Source organism: Nerophis ophidion, linkage group LG22, assembly GCF_033978795.1.
Source record: "Nerophis ophidion isolate RoL-2023_Sa linkage group LG22, RoL_Noph_v1.0, whole genome shotgun sequence".
Lineage (NCBI taxonomy): Eukaryota > Metazoa > Chordata > Actinopteri > Syngnathiformes > Syngnathidae > Nerophis > Nerophis ophidion.
Genome location: NC_084632.1, coordinates 10,821,736 through 10,846,382, shown reverse-complemented (window position 1 = coordinate 10,846,382; position 24,647 = coordinate 10,821,736). Strand labels below are relative to the sequence as shown.

The 24,647-nt window shown below is 38.9% G+C and overlaps 1 protein-coding gene across 3 annotated transcripts in view; it reads right to left on the bottom strand.

Moving 5' to 3' along the window:
* The window catches only part of nlgn1 (neuroligin 1), a 115,608-nt gene that overhangs the window by 7,798 nt on the left and 83,163 nt on the right, over window positions 1-24,647 (bottom strand). For all 3 annotated transcript variants that reach the window (XM_061883258.1, XM_061883259.1, XM_061883260.1), the window contains 2 exons: window positions 22,015-22,175; window positions 17,012-17,168 (listed from right to left, as the gene is read on the bottom strand). In XM_061883258.1, coding sequence (XP_061739242.1) covers window positions 17,012-17,168; window positions 22,015-22,175 — 318 coding nt within the window. The remainder of the gene's footprint in view (window positions 1-17,011; window positions 17,169-22,014; window positions 22,176-24,647) is intronic.

Here is a 24,647-nt window from a genome sequence, read left to right as displayed (position 1 = left end):
GGGGACATCTCTACGCTGCTGATCCGCTTGAGATGGTTTCCTGTGGACGGGACTCTCGCTGCTGTCATGGATCCGCTTGAACTGAACTCTCGCGGCTGTGTTGGAGCCACTATGGATTGAACTTTCACAGTATCATGTTAGACCCGCTCGACATCCATTGCTTTCGGTCCCCTAGAGGGGGGGGGGTTGCCCACATCTGAGGTCCTCTCCAAGGTTTTTCATAGTCAGCATTGTCACTGGCGTCCCACTGGATGTGAATTCTCCCTGCCCACTGGGTGTGAGTTTTCCTTGCCCTTTTGTGGGTTCTTCCGAGGATGTTGTAGTCGTAATGATTTGTGCAGTCCTTTGAGACATTTGTGATTTGGGGCTATATAAATAAACATTGATTGATTGATTGATTGACATTGTTGATTGTCATACACGGGCGGATGCCGTCTTTGCTCCAGAGTAAGTTTTTGCTGTCGTCCAGCATCCTGGTTTTGTTTCCTTTGTAGTTCAGTTTTAGTTTTGTTCCGCATAACCTTCCCTAAGCTTCAATGCCTTTTCTTTGGGGTACTCACCTTTTGTTTATTTTCTCGTTTAAGCATTAAAGACCTTTTTAACCTTCACACTGCCTCCCGCTGTTTCCAATATCTACAAAGCAATTTGCTACCGGCTGCCACCTACTGATATGGAAGAGTATTACATGGTTATTCTAGACAACACCGACACTCAACAAAAACACATCCTTAGCAGACTATAAATACTGGTTTGCAAAAACCATTTTTGACCCCAAATAGGTGAAATTAGATCAGCAGTAGTACTGTAGTAGTTTTCATGTACTAGCTTTAGCTATACCACACTTTCCCCAGTACATATAAACTTTAGAATCCAATTTGTAGAAATCCTTGTCAGGCACCTTTTGGCCTCAAAGAGCTGATTGTACTTCATCAGCTTTCAGAGATTACAGTAATTTGTCATTTTAAAAGTAGAATGATGTACAGCCTGTAGCTATTCTTCTCCTCTCCCGCGGAATTATCTTCCTAATTCATCCTATTTCTGTGCAAGAGCACACTTACAACGTAACTTTTAAGATCAAGGTTATTTATAGTCCAGACTGACTAATCATGGCTTAGTTATTTGGATTTTAGCTACGCTGCCATGGCGGAGACTCCTCGGTGTCTCTCAACTTCCCTTTTTTTTTCTGTACAACTTTTCCCACTGAGGGCCATAAAAAGAAAAAAAAAATCAAAGGACTTAAGGGTCGTTTTGATATTTTCCATTTTCAAAATCAAGACAATATTTACATTGTTTAACCTTTAGGACTCCATTCAAGTTTGGTCCCAAGGACCCAAATGTTAAAAATAAGTCATTTATTATTTTTTTGTATTTTTTTCATTCAAGGCTTGAATCTCTAGAACAGGGGTAAGGAACCTATGGCTCTAGAGCCAGGTGTGGCTCTTTTGATGACTGCATCTGGCTCTCGGATAAATCTTAGCTAACATTGCTTAACACGATAAGTAATGAATAATTCCACTTGTAATCACAGTGTTAAAAATAACATTAAATATTCTCATGCTTTTTTATGTTCAAGAAGTTGCATTAATGGTAAGAAGTAATTTATCTATTATTGGTTAGTGTGGGGCTTCTTCAGACCACCAAGAGCCTGTTTTAAGGTTACAATATTGTTTTATTTTATTTTTCTCTCAGTTTTTTTCCAGCAATTGTCTTTTTCTCTTTCATCCTCACTCGCGCTCCGGCTCCAGCCCCAACCCTGTCTCTCCTCCTGGCTGCTGCTTATAACAGAGCGACAGGTGATTAGATAACAAGGCCCAGGTGGGCCATCTACGCACCTGTCGCTGATTGCGAGGCCGGTCGTGGCAACATCCTGCTTTGCTGCAGGCCCGCAGGCCACGTCCCCTCCACAGTTAGCTTCAGAATAACAATATTATTATAAAGAATAAGAGACCTATTATAGTCTGGAAATGTTGGTCTTACTTAAAAATGCACACGTTTAGTTGTGTTCAGTGTTAAAAAAAATATTATGGCTCTTAGGGAAATATATTTTAAAATATTTGGCTTCTTGGCTCTCTCAGCCAAAAATGTTCCCGACCCCTGCTCTAGAACAACTTCAGGTCTATGTGTCAATATAAACTTATGTATTTTTTTTTTTTATAAACACAAAATATTAAATATTTAAAGTGAAGTAATTGGAAGCCTTAAATAGGTCGATTCATAATAACGTTCATTATTACTATTGATTATTATTTTTGGAGCAATGACAGTTTAAAAAACAACATGGTATGATCCGATGCCCGGATCATACCATGTTGTAGCTTTGTGGCGGTTTAGCTCGGTTGGTAGAGTGGCCGTGCCAGCAACTTGAGGGTTGCAGGTTCGATTCCCGCTTCCGCCATCCTAGACACTGCCGTTGTGTCCTTGGGCAAGACACTTTACCCACCTGCTCCCAGTGCCACCCACACTGGTTTGAATGTAACTTAGATATTGGGTTTCACTATGTAAAGCGCTTTGAGTCACTAGAGGAAAAGCGCTATATAAATATAATTCAATTCACTTCACTTCCTTTTTATATCACATTCTGTTGTTTGACTCCCTTATTTCCTGTGTTTGTTCGGTCACCATGGTTGCTTATTAGTTTTCACCCGCTCCTTGCTTTCGACGCACACCTGTTAATCTTGATTACTTCCTTATTCAAGCCGGCTCCTTTTGTTCTTTCTTTCTCGGATCGTAATTTGCCTTCATGCAACAAGTGACGACTGCTTTCGATGTATCTCCTCGCTAGCTTTCGAGCTACGCTTTGTTTATCCCTAGCTCTCATGCTAGTTGTTTTTGTTTTCCCTTTTTATTGCCTTTGTGTCAAGTGTAGCATTTGTGTTCGTTTCCCTTGCTCCCATGCTAGCGCCTTTTGTTTGCCTTTTCTGCCTAGCACCAGTGGTTTTTGTTCTTAGCCTTTTACTAGTTAAATAAATCTTTATTTCTTACCTTACACTGTGTTCCTGCCCGATCACATTCACGGCAGAACAAATCCGGCATCACTATGAGAGAGAAGTTAAGTCCCTACCTTTAGTCAAAAGTGATTTATGACCCCCCATAAAACAATGATTTATGACCCTCAAGGTCAAAGGTCAATGATTTATGAGGGGTCAAGTTCAAAGGTTAATGATTTATGAGGGGGTCAAGGTTAAAGGTCAAAGTCAAAGGTCAGGTTCAAATGTCAGGTTCAAATGTCAAGGTCAAGTGGGTGTGGCTTACCCGGAAGAGGGTGGAGTTAAGACCTGCGGTGGGAGTGGTTAAACCAGGAAGAGGGTGGAGTTTTAAACAGAAAGAGGGCAGAGTTAAGACCTGCGGTGGGAGTGGTTAAACCAGGAAGAGGGTGGAGTTAAGACCTGACAGGGAACAGAGGAGGGATCAGTTTTTTTAAGAAAGCAATGTCATCTGAGCAGCATGTGACCATATATTTGATAGTTTAAATGTTTACGATCGTTTGAAACAACTTCCAGATTTCGATGTATTGATGGCTGGGAATGTTACGTGTGGAGATGTGGACACGCACGCACACACACACACACACACACACACACACACACACACACACACACACACACACACACACACACACACACACACACACACACACACACACACACACACACACACACGCAGAGGAGGGGTACAAAAGGGAGGTGTAAGGCTTAGTCATTATTTGGAGCTTTATACGTTAGCGTAAAGACTTTGTTCGATTCGGTCATGATTAGTGAAACGCCTGTGTCGATTTATAAAAATAATAAAACTTACATTGACGCTCCGCAAAAAAGTCGAGTGTTTCTAAATCGTATTCAGATGCCGCCGACCGAGTCTTTGCGTGAGAAATGGGACTTGGAAGGGGAGGGATCTTTTGGATTTGTATTCAGATACGAAATGGGTGATATCTGCTTATTTCAGCTAAAAGAAAGAAGAGACGGAAGCCCTTTCTCGATATTTTCATCGTTATCTACCGTGGATTGGGAAGTTTTTGGTGGACACGCACACACACGCACACACACGCACACACACGCACACACACTTCACACGCACACACACACACACACACGCACACACGCACACACACACACACACACACACACACACACACACACACACACATTCGTACGCACTGAAACAACTTCCATACCTCACGAAAACATATTTAAACAGATGGAAAAAACTATCGCAGAACACAGTGTCACGTAGCAACTGGTCTTTACGGTCGTTTGAATCAACAGGTCAGTTTGGGGTACAAAGGAGGGTTCAGTTTTTATGGGAGCTTGAGAATGTCGTATGAATAGCAACTGGCCACCCATTTGACAGTTTAAATGTTTACGATCGTCTGAAACAACAGGACACGCACGCACGCACACACGCACGCACGCACGCACACACACACACACACACATACACACACACACGCACACACACACACACACACACACACACACACCATTACCTCTGCTTTACCATGTTATTAGACATTGGTTTAACTCCATTTAAGCATTTAAACGTTAAAAGCATTGCACTTGTACGACGTTGTAATACTTTTTTTTTTACCAGCCGATGACGACGAAGTGAAAGACGATGAACTTTGCTTAAACGGTCTTACAAAGTTGGAAGATGATTATCGAGGTGTGTTTAAACCTTCGAATTATTTAATATTGTGTGTATTCATTATTTTGTTTTATAGAGGATTTGCCGTAAGATCCTAACGCGATCGTTTTAACACAATCGCAGTCTGGTGAGTCAGATGATTCTCATTTTACAAGAAAAAAAACATGCGGTATACAATACATATATACATATATTTACTTACATCTCCGGCTCGCTCGTCTCCCTTAAAGCTGGCGGGTCCGTCAACGGCCGTTCCAGGCAGAGGAGAAGGCTTGATTGTGCCAAAGACTCCAGACATCGAATCCTTGCTCCGAGGGGAAATCATCGAAAACGACGGTGAATGTCCGACAGGCACCCGCTGTAAGTTTTTCTCGTTTTCTGTAAGCTTTTTAAGATTCTCAGGAGCTTTAAAGAGCTCCTCTCACTCTAATGTCTTTCGCTCAAATGAATTTCGCGCCTAAGGGGAATGGGCGGGGACTGATTCCGGAGGTGGGCGGTTGTTTCCGCCAAGCAACCTTCTGGTTGAAATGGAGTGTGGATCAAGATGGATCCCTACTCTATATTCTTTTATTTAACCCAATGTTTTTTAAATACGTGTATAATGCTTTATATCCTATGTGTTGTGAATTCCATCCTACAATATCTTCCAAGGAACCCAAAGAAATGTTACCACACCTCCCGCTTTATTTATTCTATAGATTACCTGAACTATTTCATAAACTAAATCTTGTCTTGTTTCTGATGCTATGTTTTTTTATGCTCATCAATGCACTGTTGGACTGCGAGCACACAACTACTTTCCTTGCTTTGTTTTCCTCTATCCAGTTAACTGCCATATAAATTGCTAACAATTCCCCCGTAAAAACAGATAGTTTATCACTGATTATTTTATTTAATACTATGTTTCCTTGTGGGATAACTGCTACAGCTCTTACCTTTATTTTTTTTATATAGTTTTTGATGCATCCGTATATATCATATCTCAATCCATTTTTCTATCCGGTAACTATTTAAATTTCTATTCTTTAGTAATTGCATGTTTTCTTTTGGGTTATCAAACATCCACGGTGGTATTGCAGGCATTGGTACTGTAGGACTAACTTTAATATTGTCAATTTTAACTTTATTACATATGTCTCCTATAATCCACCCAAAACTATTCTTTTTTTCTTTTCTCTTTTTCTTGGCAGATTGGTAGCACTGGACAAGTCGGATATCCTTGCTTGGATCCTTTTAAAGTTGCCCGATAAACTGCTGAGAGTTGATCTCTCCTCTTGTCCAAAGGTTTTTCGTTCATTTTTACTTGTAATACTGGCACTAGGGTTGATGTAGTAGCTCCACAACATAACCTTAAAGCCTGTGACTGGATCCGGTCTATTTTCCCAAGTCATGTTTTTGAAGCAGATTGGTAAATAATGCATCCGTAATCAATAACAGATGGAATTAAAGTTATAAATATATACATGTATTGTTTTCAACGTTAACCTATCAGCCCCCCAATCATTACCCCTCAAAGCCCTCATTATATTTAACACCTTTTTACTTTTTCCCCTATTTTTTTATTTTCCGGAAGGAACACTCCTGAAGGAATAAATAAAGTACTATCTAATCTAATCTAATCAAATCTATTTTGCTGATGTGGGTTGACTAGTTCATATTTTTATCAAACCATATTCCTAAATATTTAAATACTTGTACCTCTTCTATATTTTCACCTTAGAGTTTTTATTTGGAGCTTGTTTGGTACTTTTGTCTTTGTAAAATGTATGACTTTTGTCTTTCCAACAGAGAATCTTAAACCTCAAGCCGTTCCCCAGTCTTGAACATTATTTACCACTTTGTTAGTTTTTTGATTATTTCTTTTGACTCTAAATAATATACTAGTCTTTCATTAATCTTTTTTTTTTCCATTACTTTTCCCCAAATTTATAATTTCCTGCCTCTTCCGGGTCTTACCCTGACTTGCATATTGGAATTGTTACCGCTAATTTTCCCCTCTGCCGGTCATTCTCCTTCTTCATATATCCTGTCATATCATTTCAAGACCACTTCTTTGACGATGCCACCTAAGTTTTTGATCATTTGATAACCCGCTAGGTCTTTCCCCGGTGACGTATTTTTAACCTTTTTCAAAATTCGAACCATTTCATTCAAAGAAAATGTCATATCCATAGTGTTGGTAAAGCTATTAACGTTGTCTTCCATCATTTCCCCAATATTTAAACTCATTGTTTTTTCTCTCTCTTGTTTTTCCACATTTCTCAAATTATCATTACTGTGCACTTCAACAAATGTTTTTGCTAAAGGTTCTGCTGTTTCTTTACCCGTGACTACATCTTCTTTGATAAATGTGGCACATCATCCTCTTTACCCTTCATTCCTATCTTTACGAATCGTTATATATCCTTTTATTATAAAGTTTAATTTTGGCTTCAGCCCTGTTTCTTGAATACAAATTATACGTGGTTTAGTTTTCATATTTTTAATATATCCCTTTAATTCATGTTCGGTTGCTATCAAACTTCTGGCATTCCACCGGACCATTAACAGGGTGTTGGAATGTGGTAACATGACTCCGTCACGTCTACTCTCCGTAGTACAGCTTGCACCCGGTACCAAGATAGTTCTTTCAACAACTTTGATGCTGCTTTGACAATTATTTTGATCTTCTCAGTCTTATTTTTACTTTCATTTTGTATCAAAGCTGAGTTGTGCTCTCTGGTTTATTTTGCAAATGAACCGACAGAACATGATCATGTACAAGACTCGCCTACCCACAATGCACTGCAACCCAACGCTCCTGGTCGGATGTTTTTTTCGGGGTTCATGGAGAGATGCGGTAAAGAGTGGTAGCCAAGACACACGGTCACACACGGTCACACACGGTCACACACGGTCACACACGGTCACACTCGGCAATTATTTTGACCTGGGGAGCAGATATAGAGGAAAAAATGTGTCTGGGGGGCCGGGATATCTGATTTTCAGGTACAAAAAACTTCACAATGACACAAAATAAACACAACAGTTAAACCTCACACTAAAAACAAGACATTGACTTGTACGTTCAAAAGACAGAATAGAACAAGTCAAGACATGCAATGCCATCTACAAAATGTTATGTAAATGTTAGTCATTACACACGCGGCTATGGTTTTGATGTATTTGTTACAGACATGTTTACGTCAAGTAACATCACATGGTTCCATTTGCACCTTTCAACAAATCTGAAAAGGAATATTAAGAAGTAAAACTTATATTTAATCCTACCTCTTCTCCGAGCACACGGTGACCGTACATACGGGTCGAAAAATGTTGACCTAATTCAGCATTTCTCAAAGTGTGGGGAATAGAGACATGACAGGTGGGGCTCGAGGAAAGGGAGGAAATTTTTTATTTTTGATTTTTTTTTTACTATGCTTTCATTTTCTATACACACTGTAAATCACTTTGTGATTCTGTCTGTGAAATCCCGAATGTAGGTTCCTACTGTGGAAAGTTCAGTAATACAGAATCATTGTGGCATTATCGTGTCAGTTTGACGCTATATGCGCTAGTCCTCATGGTAAATGTGGTTTTCCTTTTGGGAAAACGCCATCGCTTTGGTTCACTGGTGCGGCCAACATAAACCAAAACTGAAAGTTCTTAAGTGGGGGTTTAAGTAGAGTTTATAAATCTTGTATCTGTGCCACATATAGCCTTATTTCAGTGTCAACAGTCTCCAGCTTACTTGCTACACATGTTTTGGCTCTGCCCATCCCTGTGCAGTTATTGGACCGACATTTTTAATACTTTGTCTGTTGTTGTAATTACCTACTAGGCCTTCTTTGCCTTTATTTGTTGTTGTATCTTTATGTTAGCAATTGGGACTTTTTGAATGAAATTGTCTGTGGCTCCATGTTAACGAAGTTGCCTGTACTATTTGACTGATGCATTTTATTGATTGATTTATTAGCAGTAATTGCACAAAGGCATTCTTCTTCTTTTAGTTTTCTGACAGCACGTAGGCGTTCGCATCAACTTTCGTCTTTTTAACAAATGGGTAAAGGGGGGATGATGTATGCCGTAAAACTAGTTGGCACATTTAATATTTAATAATAATGAATATTGTAAAATTCTATAATTTTTGTTATTTAAAGGGGAAAACCCGATTCAAAAGTACATAACAGTTGTTTACTGGCTAAAAATAAAATGATCCTGAAAGTGATCACATTCATTTTAGATTTAATGATACTGTACAATATCCTTAAAACATGTCCTTGTGAAATAATTGATAATATTGTACATTTTACTCCTCGTTTCATATTCAAAGTGAAAACATTTAAATGATCGGTTTGCCGTTTAAAGTGAGATCCGTACAATTAGGTCAGGGCTTCTCAAACTTTTTTTTTTTCTGTCATCACCACTTTAGACTCAAGGCCCACCTACCCCCATCGCCCCAACAAAACAATTTATTGGACATCATGTGTGGTCTCGAGTTGTCTCTTTACTTTGTTGGGCCTCAGGCTGTCTGCTGCTAGCCGTTTTAGACAAAGAACACACAGGTGTCTCTCCTCTGCCCCCACCTCCGCTGCCGTGAATCCAAGAGCAAGATACCCTTCGCCATATTTTCTTTTAGGTTGACTTTTTGGTTGATTAGACCCGTCATATTTTTGTTTCTCCGCAGACCTTTGAGGTGCGAGTTGCAAATGTATCCATTTTGTGTAATTGTGGTCCGCACATTAGCCTGCTACCCATCCGCGCGAAAGTTTGTTCCTCTTAGCCCTGCCTGCAAAAGTTACTGTTGCTATGTCTGTCAAACTTTCGCTCCTGCCGAGAAATTTAAAGCCTACAGGAAAAATAAGTCATTTACATTTATTTATACGGCGGATTTCACAGACAGAATCACAAAGTGATTTACAGTGTGTATAGAAAATGAAAGCATAGTAAAAAAAAAATCAAAAATAAAAAATTTCCTCCCTTTCCTCGAGCCCCACCTGTCATGTCTCTATTCCCCACACTTTGAGAAATGCTGAATTAGGTCAACATTTTTCGACCCGTATGTACGGTCACCGTGTGCTCGGAGAAGAGGTAGGATTAAATATAAGTTTTACTTCTTAATATTCCTTTTCAGATTTGTTGAAAGGTGCAAATGGAACCATGTGATGTTACTTGACGTAAACATGTCTGTAACAAATACATCAAAACCATAGCCGCGTGTGTAATGACTAACATTTACATAACATTTTGTAGATGGCATTGCATGTCTTGACTTGTTCTATTCTGTCTTTTGAACGTACAAGTCAATGTCTTGTTTTTAGTGTGAGGTTTAACTGTTGTGTTTATTTTGTGTCATTGTGAAGTTTTTTGTACCTGAAAATCAGATATCCCGGCCCCCCAGACACATTTTTTCCTCTATATCTGCTCCCCAGGTCAAAATAATTGCCGAGTGTGACCGTGTGTGACCGTGTGTGACCGTGTGTGACCGTGTGTGACCGTGTGTCTTGGCTACCACTCTTTACCGCATCTCTCCATGAACCCCGAAAAAAACATCCGACCAGGAGCGTTGGGTTGCAGTGCATTGTGGGTAGGCGAGTCTTGTACATGATCATGTTCTGTCGGTTCATTTGCAAAATAAACCAGAGAGCACAACTCAGCTTTGATACAAAATGAAAGTAAAAATAAGACTGAGAAGATCAAAATAATTGTCAAAGCAGCATCAAAGTTGTTGAAAGAACTATCTTGGTACCGGGTGCAAGCTGTACTACGGAGAGTAGACGTGACGGAGTCATGTTACCACATTCCAACACCCTGTTAATGGTCCGGTGGAATGCCAGAAGTTTGATAGCAACCGAACATGAATTAAAGGGATATATTAAAAATATGAAAACTAAACCACGTATAATTTGTATTCAAGAAACAGGGCTGAAGCCAAAATTAAACTTTATAATAAAAGGATATATAACGATTCGTAAAGATAGGAATGAAGGGTAAAGAGGATGATGTGCCACATTTATCAAAGAAGATGTAGTCACGGGTAAAGAAACAGCAGAACCTTTAGCAAAAACATTTGTTGAAGTGCACAGTAATGATAATTTGAGAAATGTGGAAAAACAAGAGAGAGAAAAAACAATGAGTTTAAATATTGGGGAAATGATGGAAGACAACGTTAATAGCTTTACCAACACTATGGATATGACATTTTCTTTGAATGAAATGGTTCGAATTTTGAAAAAGGTTAAAAATACGTCACCGGGGAAAGACCTAGCGGGTTATCAAATGATCAAAAACTTAGGTGGCATCGTCAAAGAAGTGGTCTTGAAATGATATGACAGGATATATGAAGAAGGAGAATGACCGGCAGAGGGGAAAATTAGCGGTAACAATTCCAATATGCAAGTCAGGGTAAGACCCGGAAGAGGCAGGAAATTATAAATTTGGGGAAAAGTAATGGAAAAAAAAAAGATTAATGAAAGACTAGTATATTATTTAGAGTCAAAAGAAATAATCAAAAAACTAACAAAGTGGTAAATAATGTTCAAGACTGGGGAACGGCTTGAGGTTTAAGATTCTCTGTTGGAAAGACAAAAGTCATACATTTTACAAAGACAAAAGTACCAAACAAGCTCCAAATAAAAACTCTAAGGTGAAAATATAGAAGAGGTACAAGTATTTAAATATTTAGGAATATGGTTTGATAAAAATATGAACTAGTCAACCCACATCAGCAAAATAGATTTGATTAGATTAGATTAGATAGTACTTTATTTATTCCTTCAGGAGTGTTCCTTCCGGAAAATAAAAAAATAGGGGAAAAAGTAAAAAGGTGTTAAATATAATGAGGGCTTTGAGGGGTAATGATTGGGGGGCTGATAGGTTAACGTTGAAAACAATACATGTATATATTTATAACTTTAATTCCATCTGTTATTGATTACGGATGCATTATTTACCAATCTGCTTCAAAAACATGACTTGGGAAAATAGACCGGATCCAGTCACAGGCTTTAAGGTTATGTTGTGGAGCTACTACATCAACCCTAGTGCCAGTATTACAAGTAAAAATGAACGAAAAACCTTTGGACAAGAGGAGAGATCAACTCTCAGCAGTTTATCGGGCAACTTTAAAAGGATCCAAGCAAGGATATCCGACTTGTCCAGTGCTACCAATCTGCCAAGAAAAAGAGAAAAGAAAAAAAGAATAGTTTTGGGTGGATTATAGGAGACATATGTAATAAAGTTAAAATTGACAATATTAAAGTTAGTCCTACAGTACCAATGCCTGCAATACCACCGTGGATGTTTGATAACCCAAAAGAAAACATGCAATTACTAAAGAATAGAAATTTAAATAGTTACCGGATAGAAAAATGGATTGAGATATGATATATACGGATGCATCAAAAACTATATAAAAAAAATAAAGGTAAGAGCTGTAGCAGTTATCCCACAAGGAAACATAGTATTAAATAAAATAATCAGTGATAAACTATCTGTTTTTACGGGGGAATTGTTAGCAATTTATATGGCAGTTAACTGGATAGAGGAAAACAAAGCAAGGAAAGTAGTTGTGTGCTCGCAGTCCAACAGTGCATTGATGAGCATAAAAAAACATAGCATCAGAAACAAGACAAGATTTAGTTTATGAAATAGTTCAGGTAATCTATAGAATAAATAAAGCGGGAGGTGTGGTAACATTTCTTTGGGTTCCTTGGAAGATATTGTAGGATGGAATTCACAACACATAGGATATAAAGCATTATACACGTATTTAAAAAACATTGGGTTAAATAAAAGAATATAGAGTAGGGATCCATCTTGATCCACACTCCATTTCAACCAGAAGGTTGCTTGGCGGAAACAACCGCCCACCTCCGGAATCAGTCCCCGCCCATTCCCCTTAGGCGCGAAATTCATTTGAGCGAAAGACATTAGAGTGAGAGGAGCTCTTTAAAGCTCCTGAGAATCTTAAAAAGCTTACAGAAAACGAGAAAAACTTACAGCGGGTGCCTGTCGGACATTCACCGTCGTTTTCGATGATTTCCCCTCGGAGCAAGGATTCGATGTCTGGAGTCTTTGGCACAATCAAGCCTTCTCCTCTGCCTGGAACGGCCGTTGACGGACCCGCCAGCTTTAAGGGAGACGAGCGAGCCGGAGATGTAAGTAAATATATGTATATATGTATTGTATACCGCATGTTTTTTTTCTTGTAAAATGAGAATCATCTGACTCACCAGACTGCGATTGTGTTAAAACGATCGCGTTAGGATCTTACGGCAAATCCTCTATAAAACAAAATAATGAATACACACAATATTAAATAATTCGAAGGTTTAAACACACCTCGATAATCATCTTCCAACTTTGTAAGACCGTTTAAGCAAAGTTCATCGTCTTTCACTTCGTCGTCATCGGCTGGTAAAAAAAAAAGTATTACAACGTCGTACAAGTGCAATGCTTTTAACGTTTAAATGCTTAAATGGAGTTAAACCAATGTCTAATAACATGGTAAAGCAGAGGTAATGGTGTGTGTGTGTGTGTGTGTGTGTGTGTGTGCGTGTGTGTGTGTATGTGTGTGTGTGTGTGTGTGCGTGCGTGCGTGCGTGTCCTGTTGTTTCAGACGATCGTAAACATTTAAACTGTCAAATGGGTGGCCAGTTGCTATTCATACGACATTCTCAAGCTCCCATAAAAACTGAACCCTCCTTTGTACCCCAAACTGACCTGTTGATTCAAACGACCGTAAAGACCAGTTGCTACGTGACACTGTGTTCTGCGATAGTTTTTTCCATCTGTTTAAATATGTTTTCGTGAGGTATGGAAGTTGTTTCAGTGCGTACGAATGTGTGTGTGTGTGTGTGTGTGTGTGTGTGTGTGTGTGTGTGTGTGCGTGTGTGCGTGCGTGTGTGTGTGTGTGTGTGCGTGTGAAGTGTGTGTGCGTGTGTGTGCGTGTGTGTGCGTGTGTGTGCGTGTCCACCAAAAACTTCCCAATCCACGGTAGATAACGATGAAAATATCGAGAAAGGGCTTCCGTCTCTTCTTTCTTTTAGCTGAAATAAGCAGATATCACCCATTTCGTATCTGAATACAAATCCAAAAGATCCCTCCCCTTCCAAGTCCCATTTCTCACGCAAAGACTCGGTCGGCGGCATCTGAATACGATTTAGAAACACTCGACTTTTTTGCGGAGCGTCAATGTAAGTTTTATTATTTTTATAAATCGACACAGGCGTTTCACTAATCATGACCGAATCGAACAAAGTCTTTACGCTAACGTATAAAGCTCCAAATAATGACTAAGCCTTACACCTCCCTTTTGTACCCCTCCTCTGCGTGTGTGTGTGTGTGTGTGTGTGTGTGTGTGTGTGTGTGTGTGTGTGTGTGTGTGTGTGTGTGTGTGTGTGCGTGCGTGTCCACATCTCCACACGTAACATTCCCAGCCATCAATACATCGAAATCTGGAAGTTGTTTCAAACGATCGTAAACATTTAAACTATCAAATATATGGTCACATGCTGCTCAGATGACATTGCTTTCTTAAAAAAACTGATCCCTCCTCTGTTCCCTGTCAGGTCTTAACTCCACCCTCTTCCTGGTTTAACCACTCCCACCGCAGGTCTTAACTCTGCCCTCTTTCTGTTTAAAACTCCACCCTCTTCCTGGTTTAACCACTCCCACCGCAGGTCTTAACTCCACCCTCTTCCGGGTAAGCCACACCCACTTGACCTTGACATTTGAACCTGACCTTTGACTTTGACCTTTAACCTTGACCCCCTCATAAATCATTAACCTTTGAACTTGACCCCTCATAAATCATTGACCTTTGACCTTGAGGGTCATAAATCATTGTTTTATGGGGGGTCATAAATCACTTTTGACTAAAGGTAGGGACTTAACTTCTCTACTATGCCCAGCAAGTCTCACACAAATCTCATTAAAAATATCAGGGCTCCAAATGAACCCCACTCATAAAAGTGTTAAAATAAGTCATTAATTATTATTTTTTTATCTTTTACTTTAAACGCTGAACTTTAGATCTATCCGTTGATTATACGTTTTTCAAATTCCGGCTTCCTCCCACTTCCAAAGACATGCACCTGGGGATAGGTTGATCGGCAACACTAAATTGGCCCTAGTGTGTGAATGTGAGTGTGAATGTTGTCTGTCTATCTGTGTTGGCCCTGCGATGAGGTGGCGACTTGTCCAGGGTGTACTCTGCCTTCCGCCCGATTGTAGCTGAGATAGGCACCAGCGCCCGCCGCGAACCCAAAAGGAATAAGCGGTAGAAAATGGATGAATGGATGGATTTTTTTTTTTTAATGGCCTTTTTTAATAGAAAACTATTTTTTTACGGCAAACACACACAATATGCAATCTTTCCTCTAAACTTTTTTCAAAGTGGACGTTTTATCGTGAAGTAATTGGAGCTTTGAATCGGTCAATAATTTATAATAACATTGATTTTAAAATATTATTTTTTGGAGCAATTATAGCTTTAAAAAAAAATCACCTGCATTGCAACTTTTTCTCGTTACATTTTACCTGTTTGCTCTTTTATTCCATTGTATTATGTTTTTTTGTTTTTTTTAATAGTATTTTTAGAATGTGCCGCGGGCCGTTAAAAAAATAGCTTCAGGCTAAAAATGTTCCCCGCCCAAATCTTCTATTCTATTTCATTCTATTTGTTTCCCTTTGCCTCCTAACGTGGGGATCAGGTGGCCATGGTTCTGGATCCGCCCCAAGTGCTTTGCAAGATTGTGTTTTGTGATTTGGCGTGACACAGATACAAACCCCGTTTCCATCTCAGTTGGGAAATTGTGTTAGATGTAAATATAAACGGAATACAATGATTTGCAAATCCTTTTCAACCCATATTCACTTGAATGCAGTAGAAAGACAGGATATTTGATGTTCAAACTCATAAACTTTATTTTTTTGTGCAAATAATAATTAACTTAGAATTTCATGGCTGCAACACGTGCCAAAGTAGTTGGGAAAGGGCATGTTCACCACTGTGTTACATCACCTTTTCTTTTAACAACACTCAATAAACGTTTGGGAACTGAGGAAAGTAATTGTTGAAGCTTTGAAAGTGGAATTCTTTCCCATTCTTGTTTTATGTAGAGCTTCAGTCGTTCAACAGTCCGGGGTCTCCGCTGTCGTATTTTACGCTTCATAATGTGCCACACATTTTCGATGGGAGACAGGTCATGACTGCAGGCGGGCCAGGAAAGTACCCGCACTCTTTTTTTACAAAGCCACGCTGTTGTAACACTTGTCTTGCTGAAACAAGCAGGGGCGTCCATGATAACGTTGCTTGGATGACAACATATGTTGCTCCAAAACCTGTATGTACCTTTCAGCATTAATGGTGCCTTCACAGATGTGTAAGTTACCCATGCCTTGGGCACTAATGCACCCCCATACCATCGCAGATGCTGGCTTTTGAACGAATTATTAGTTATAGTTATTTTCCTCTTTGTTCTGGAGGACACCACGTCCTCTGTTTCCAAATATAATTTGAAATGTGGAATCGTCACACCACAGAACACCTTTCCACTTTGCATCAGTCCATCTTACGTAAGCTCAGGCCCAGCCAAGCCGGCGGCGTTTCAGGATATTGTTGATAAATGGGTTTGGCTTTGCATAGTAGTTTTAACTTGCACTTACAGATGTAGCGACCAACTGTAGTTACTGACAGTAGTTTTATGAAGTGTTCCTGAGCCCATGTGGTGATATCATTTACACACTGATGTCGGTTTTTGAAGCATTACCACCTGAGGGTTCAAAAGTCCGTAATATCATCGCTTATGTGCAGTGATCTCTCCAGATTCTTTGAACGTTTTGATGATTTTACGGACCGTAGATGGTAAAATCCCTAAATTCCTTGCAATAGCTCGTTGAAAAATGTTGTTCTAAAACTGTTCGACAATTTGCTTACAAAGTGGTGACCCTCGCCCCATCCTTGTTTTTGAATTACTTAGCATTTCATGGAAGGTGCTTTTATACCCAATCATGGCACCCACCTGTTCCCAATTAGCCTGCACACCTGTGGGGTGTTCCATATAAGTGTTTGATGAGCATTCCTCAACTTTATCAGTATTTATTGCCACCTTTCCCAACTTGTTTGTCACGTGTTGCTGCCATCAAATTCTAAAGTTAATAATAATGATTATTTGCACACAAAAAAAAGTTTATCAGTTTGAACATCAAATATGTTGTCTTCGTAGCATATTCAACTGAATATGGGTTGAAAATGATTTGCAAATCATTGTATTCTGTTTATATTTACATCTAACACAATTTCCCAATTCATATGGAAACGGGGTTTGTAAAATGGACGTATATTTGCTTTGAAGGTTTGGTGACCGTGATGAAGCGTGAAGGCTACCTTGTTGGCGCGATAGTGCTCTTTGACTCGAGGTTTGAGGCCGATGTGCAGGTAAAGCTGGTCCTTCTGGTTGTAGCGTGTCCATGCCACTTCTTCAAAGCGGTTGGGCTTTGTGTGTATGAACTTGGTGTCCTGTGGCACAGGCTGATTAGGGTCCCTGAAAATCAAGAGTAGACATTATAATATTATACACAGAGTAATATACTGTACAGCAGGGGTCACCAACCTTTTTAAAACAAAGAACTACTTCTTGGGTACTGATTAATGCGAAGGGCTACCAGTTTGATACACACTTAAATAAATTGCCAGAAATAGCCAATTTGCTCAATTTACTTATAATAAATAAATCTATATATGTAAATAATGGGTATTTCTGTCTGTCAGTCCGTTGTACATTTTTTTTCCTTTTACGGAAGGTTTTTTTTGTAGAGAATAAATGATGAAAAAAACACTTAATTGAACAGTTTAAAAGACAAAACATGAAAAAAATGAAAATAACATTTTGAAACATAGTTCATCTTCAATTTCCACTCTTTAAAATTCAAAATTCAACCGAAAAAAAATGAAGAGAAAAACTACCTAATTCAAATCTTTTTGAATAAATTTAAAAAATAATTTATGGAACATCATTAGTAATTTTTCCTGATTAAGATTAATTTTAGAATTTTGATGACATGTTTTAAATAGGTTAAAATCCAATCTGCACTTTGTTAGAATATATAACAAATTGGACCAAGATATATTTCCAACAAAGACAAATCATTATTTCTTCTAGATTTTCCAGAACAAACATTTTAAAAGAAATTCAAAAGACTTTGAAATAAGATTTAAATTAGATTCTACAGATTTTTTAGATTTGCCAGAATATTTTTGGGGAATTATAATCATAATAAGTTTGAAGAAATTTATCACAAACATTCTTTGTCGAAAAAACAGCAGCTAAAATGAAGAATTAAATCAAAATGTATTTTTTATTCTTTACAATAAAAAAAAAAAAATTGAACATTGATTTAAATTGTCAGGAAAGAAGAGGAAGGAATTTAAAAGTTAAAAAGTTAAATGTGTTTAAAAATCCTAAAATCATTTTTAGGGTTATATTTTTTCTCTAAAATTGTCTTTCTGAAAGTTATAAGAAGCAAAGTAAAAAAATGTATGAATTTATTTAAACAAGTGAACAGCAAGTCTTTAAAATATTTTCTTGGATTTTCAAATTCTATTTGAGTTTTGTCTCTCTTAGAATTAAAAATGTCAAGCAAAGCGAGACCAGCTTGCTAGTAAATAAATACAATTTTAAAAATAGAGGCAGCTCACTGGTAAGTGCTGCTATTTGAGCTATTTTTAGAACAGGCCAGCGGGCGACTCATCTGGTCCTTACGGGCTACCTGGTGACCGCGGGCACCGTGTTGGTGACCCCTGCTGTACAGTGTCCACCGTCCAGTGTGCATGGCCTAAAATATATATCGCAATATACATTGCAACCTCCTGCCATAGCGATCTATATTAAGGTTGTGAATCTTGGGGCACCACATGATTGGATTTGATTCTTGGGGGTAATGATTCCATTTAGAAACGGTTCTTGATTCAAAATCGATACTTTAATAACATTGGTTGCCAGTTGTATGATTAACTACATTCTTCCATGAAATACATATGTAACTTAGATATTGGGTTTCACTATGTAAAGCGCTTTGAGTCACTAGAGAAAATCCATCCATCCATCCATTTTCTACCGCTTATTCCCTTTCGGGGTCGCGGGGGGCGCTGGCGCCTATCTCAGCTACAATCGGGCGGAAGGCGGGGTACACCCTGGACAAGTCGCCACCTCATCGCAGGGCCAACACAGATAGACAGACAACTTTCACACTCACATTCACACACTAGGGACCATTTAGTGTTGCCAATCAACCTATCCTAGAGAAAAGCGCTATATAAATATAATTCACTTCACATAAGCAGCTGTGATAAATTACTATATTATTTAAAAGAAAACTGGTTTTGTTTAATAAAAATGATACTGAAACATTTAACAATGTCAAAGACAAATAAGGCAACAAGAGAAGTATCCAGCATTTCTCTTTTCTAATGTACAGCAAATATGATCATCTACATGTGTTGGAGCCTATTTATATGATTTATTTATGAATTGTTTTGACAATCTAATTCAATAATGCCAATGAAGTTGTTGATTATTTATTGGATTTTTTAAATGAATTATGATTGATTGACTGATTGTTTTCAGCTGCTCACGCTCTTCCTGGTGGGCAACTTCCTGCTCCTATAATTAGGAGGACAGCACAGCTGGGCACTGCCTTTGTCTGTCTGTCATATTGAAGGAGTGAGGAGTGATATTATTTGTTTACCACTAAATAAGTTATTTTGTATTATGTAGAAAGTCAACCACGGTGAATATATTTTTTGTTTGTGAAAATAAATTATCAACATTTTTTGAACCTAGAAATATTTCCGCGAGTGCTTATTTGGAATTTAGTGCGTCATAAAACCTCCTCCTCAAGGCTACTCTGCAATCTTTATTTTTTATTTTTTCGAAACATTTTTGGAACGACAGAGTAGCCGTAACAACATCAGTGGTTCTCAAACGGGGTGTGCCAAGGAGTACGTGAGATTTTTTTTTTAAATATTCTAAAAATAGCCACAATTTAAAAATCCTTCATAAATATATTTATTGAATAATACTTCAACAAAATATGAGTGTAAGTTCATAAACCGTGAAAAGAAATGCAACAATGCAATATTCAGTGTTGACAGCTAGATTTTTATATTGATGTTAACGATTTTTTTTTTTGTGAAGTGTATTTATATAGCGCTTTTTCTCTAGTGACTCAAAGCGCTTTACATAGTGAAACCCAGTGAAAGCGAGAGAGAGCAAGACGCAGACGACGACGAGGGCGGCTGAAGAGCGAGACGGAGGAGCGAGCAGTGGGAGCGACGACGGCGCAAAAGATTTCCTTTATTTGAAAAAATAAACGAGTCAAACCTGCTAAAGCAATGTCCTTCCTTGATGGTCCATGGAACCCGCACGACAGTGAGGTACTGTCACAAATATTAACCAAGTATTAGTGATATTGTTATTATAGGTGCTAACGCAGACAAACTATTTATAGTGAAGTGAAGTGAATTGTATTTATATAGCGCTTTTCTCTAGTGACTCAAAGCGGTTTTACATAGTGAAACCCAATATCTAAGTTACATTTAAACCAGTGTGGGTGGCACTGAGAGCAGGTGGGTAAAGTGTCTTGCCCAAGGACACAACGGCAGTGACTAGGATGGCAGAAGCGGGGATCGAACCTGCAATCCTTAAGTTGCTGGCACGGCTGCTCTACCAACCGAGCTATACCGCCCCACATTTGTGAAGAAATTTTTCGAATTAAGTTCATGAATCCAGATGGATCTCTATTACAATCCCCAAAGAGGGCACTTTAAGTTGATGATTACTTCTATGTGTAGAAATCTTCATTTATAATTGAATCACTTGTTTATTTTTCAACAAGTTTTTAGTTATTTTTATATCTTTTTTTCCAAATAGTTTAAAAAAGGCCACTACAAATGAGCAATATTTTGCACCGTTATACAATTTAATAAATCACAAACAGATGACATAGTGCTGTATTTTACTTCTTTATCTCTTTTTTTTAAAGCAAAAATACTTGGCTCTGATTAGGGGGTACTTGAATTAAAACATTTTTTACAGGGGGTACATCACTGAAAAAAGGTTGCGAACCACAGATCTACATATGATTTGCCAAAGTGGCTAGACAGGACAAATTGAAAAACAAAATTAGGGTGTGTATATATATATATTATATTTATATACACTTATAATTAAATTGATTTTTAATCGATTGAGATCAGTTACAAATAATCGCGATTAATCTAAAAATCGATTTTTGTTGACACTCCTAATATGTATAATAAAATATTATTTGGTGCATAAATAAATAATACCTGAATTATTAATTTAGCTGCAGACATATGCATCATTTTGCTACGTAGTTTGCTGAAAATGATGGAAAGCACCACTCTACATATCCACATCGCCGTGGTCAGAGTCAGAGATGTGGATGTTTGTCCTTCCTCGATGCAAGGATGTTGTGGGACGAGTCAGGCATGAATGTAAGTACATGATATTTATTCAATAAACAAACAAACAACAAAAAGCGCTCACAATGGAGGTAAAACTTGGCTACGCAGTACAAAGGTGAAACAAAAACACCTGAAATGATGGACATTAACAGTGCAATACGTTTTCATAACATGGTCACTACTGCCTACTTTGTCTTGTTATATTCTTATTTTACTGTTATATTGTTATTCCCATTGTTTTTATTCTTTTTGTAATATTTCTCTATTTTGTTTTCTTTTAAACCCCCATTATTTACTTTTTTCTTTAAATTGATCTCAACTCTGTACACTGCTGCTGGAATTTTAATTTTCCTGAAGGAATCAATAAAGTACTATCTATCTATCTATCTGTAAACTAAAGGACTTTGCACAAAAACAATTGGCTATGAACTATAAACAAAGACTTACTTGGACAAAATGAACAGCGTGGCAAGGCATGAAGGAGGTGCAGCATGGGTAGCGTGTGTGCGAGTGTGAAGATCCCAGAATGATGAACAGAAAGAAAATTACTTAAATACTGGCTGTGATAATCAGGAACAGGTGCTGGGACTGAGGGCAGGGGCGTGACAAGGTGGGAACTAATGCGTTGGCATGGAAACAAACAAAACCAGGAAGTGCAAAACGTGACTGAGTGTCCAAAACATAACATGAGCAAACAAAACATGATCCATAGGTGTGACAAGAAATGCCGCGAAACAAAATTCAACACTCAACACCCAAGTCTGGTGACTAAACTATATGTGCACCCCCCACAATTTGCCACGTTTCATGTGTCAGGTAAACCGCGACTAATGGGGCCATATGAACCCCCTCCCTACTGTAGAAGAAACATGGTTGGAAGAGTTAATAACAACATTGTATACCCGGTTTTGGCAAAGTTTGTCCAATACGTCATCATCACGGCACTCAGCATCACGTCGTTCTTGGAGAAGTTACAGGGAAACAACTCGGTGGGTCCAATCATTGGTAGACCAAAGACATATGGGATCTCATCTCCATGAGATGCGTCTGCCCATGGTGGCACCTAATGAGTAGTAAGAGCATTATTAATATTTGAGTATACAGTACATGCATTGCAAGAGATATTTGACCAGTAGCACAGGATACACACACACAATAGTTCATGCTTCTTTGTCTGTATATTGTATATTGTTATGTACGGTATACACTTTTGTCATGTGTATGGTCTTAGGAAAAATGTCATCTTTTAGGACACATCACCTGTCTTCCAAATATTTTTTTTTTTAGTATTGCTATTTTGTTTGAAATGGTCTTGATAGAGATTTTTTTTTTAATAATGTTGTAATCAAAATCAAATATATAAGGATATATCGATCGCAACTGAATGTTCAGATTGTCTGCGAAGATGTTCAACCTCACATCTTTCATCAGTTCAGGCTCACAGACTTAAGCTCGGCTTACACTGGACACTAAATCGGATTTTTTTCTCCTCAAATGACAAAGAAGGGATATTTTTTGTCAGTCCGAATGCTCCAAAGTTCTTTAAATCTGATCGTCTTGCATCGGTGGTTGGGGACCACTGCCCTACAACATAGATAGATAGTACTTTATTTATTCCGTCAGGGGAGTTCCTTCAGGAAAATTAAAATTTTCAGCACAATCCCATTCAAGTTTAGACAAACATTACAAACATAACTGAGGCCAAGGGAAAAAAACAACAACTCATAGCCATTGTACACAGCCCTCTTCCATGTGTGTAAGAGGGAAACATCAAACATCAAAGAACACAGAGGACATTAAAGACATTAAAGCAGCAGATACAAGCAGACACTTCTACATACAGCTATGAATAAAAAGTAAAAGAAACATATCCACTGTGGTGGCCTCTGCGGTGTTCCACGCCATCGTCCGCTGGGGTGGAGGGAGCATGGCCAGAGACAGGAGGAGACCCAACAAAGCAACCAAGACAGCCGACTCCACTCTCGGCCAGTGTCCAGTCCGCATGGATGAGTGAGGATACGTCCAAGGTGACTGAGGTGTCCGACACCTGCTCACCCAGCCAAGACACCACGAAGGCTCCCGGGAGGCAGATCCAGAAGTCCACAAAAAAAAGCACCACAGAGGTCACGAAAGTGCCACCCCTTGTCACACAGTCCCAAAGGGTCCCGGACCAAAAGGCAAAAAAATATAATAACACATGAAAACAAGAGGGAAACACAAAAGGATGACACAAGAGCACAGAGCCACTAAAGCAGCGCCATCTTGGAAAAAAAATAAAAATAAAATACAAATAAAAAAAAACATGTCATCGAGCCCGCCTTTACACCACGGACGAATGCATTTCGCTGCTTCTATCGTCACATGTACGAGATTGCGAGGCATACTTGCTCAACAGCCATACCGGTTACACTGAAGGTTGTGATATAAACAACTTTAACACTCTTACTAATATGCGCCACACTGTGAACCCACACCAAACAAGAATAAAAAAACACATTTCTGGAGAACGTCGGCTCTGTAACGCATTATAAACGCAACATAACAATTACCCAGAATGCCATGCATCCATGAAGTGAAGTGAAGTGAATTATATTTATATAGCGCTTTTCTCTAGTGACTCAAAGCGCTTTTACATAGTGAAACCCAATATCTAAGTTACATTTAAACCAGTGTGGGTGGCACTGGGAGCAGGTGGGTAAAATGTCTTGCCCAAGGACACAACGGCAGTGACTAGGATGGCGGAAGCGGGAATCGAACCTGCAACCCTCAAGTTGCTGGCACGGCCACTCTACCAACCGAGCTATACCGTAATGAGTCTTACTGGCTATATTATACAGCCCCGCGCCCCCAACACCGCCCACCTCATCCGACACACGGGGGGGGGGGGTTGGTGCTAGCAGGGTGTATAATATAGCCAGTAAGAGTCATGGATGCATGGCATTCTGGGTAATTGTTATGTTGTGTTTATAATGTGTTACAGAGCCGATGTTCTCCCGAAGTGTGTTTGTCATTCTTGTTTGGTGTGGGCTCACAGAGTGTGGCGCATATTAGTAAGAGTGTTAAAGTTGTTTTATATCACAACCTTCAGTGTGATCTGTATGGCTGTTAAACAAGACCCCTGGTCTACACATAGTACAAGCAAAAAAAAAAAAACTCCTACGCCATTTTGAAAATGACGACAGGGGAAGCGTCACTCGTGACGTCACGAATTTGACCCGGCAGTAATAATATAAATGGTAAATGGGTTATACTTGTATAGCGCTTTTCTACATTCAAGGTACTCAAAGCGCTTTGACACTATTTCCACATTCACACACTGATGGCGGGAGCTGCCATGCAAGGCCCTAACCACCACCCATCAGGAGCAAGGGTGAAGTCAATCAATCAATCAATGTTTATTTATATAGCCCCAAATCACAAATGTCTCAAAAGACAGCACAAATCATTACGACTACGACATCCTCGGAAGAACTCACAAAAGGTCAAGGAAAACTGACACCCAGTGGGCAGGGAGAATTCACATCCAGTGTCTTGC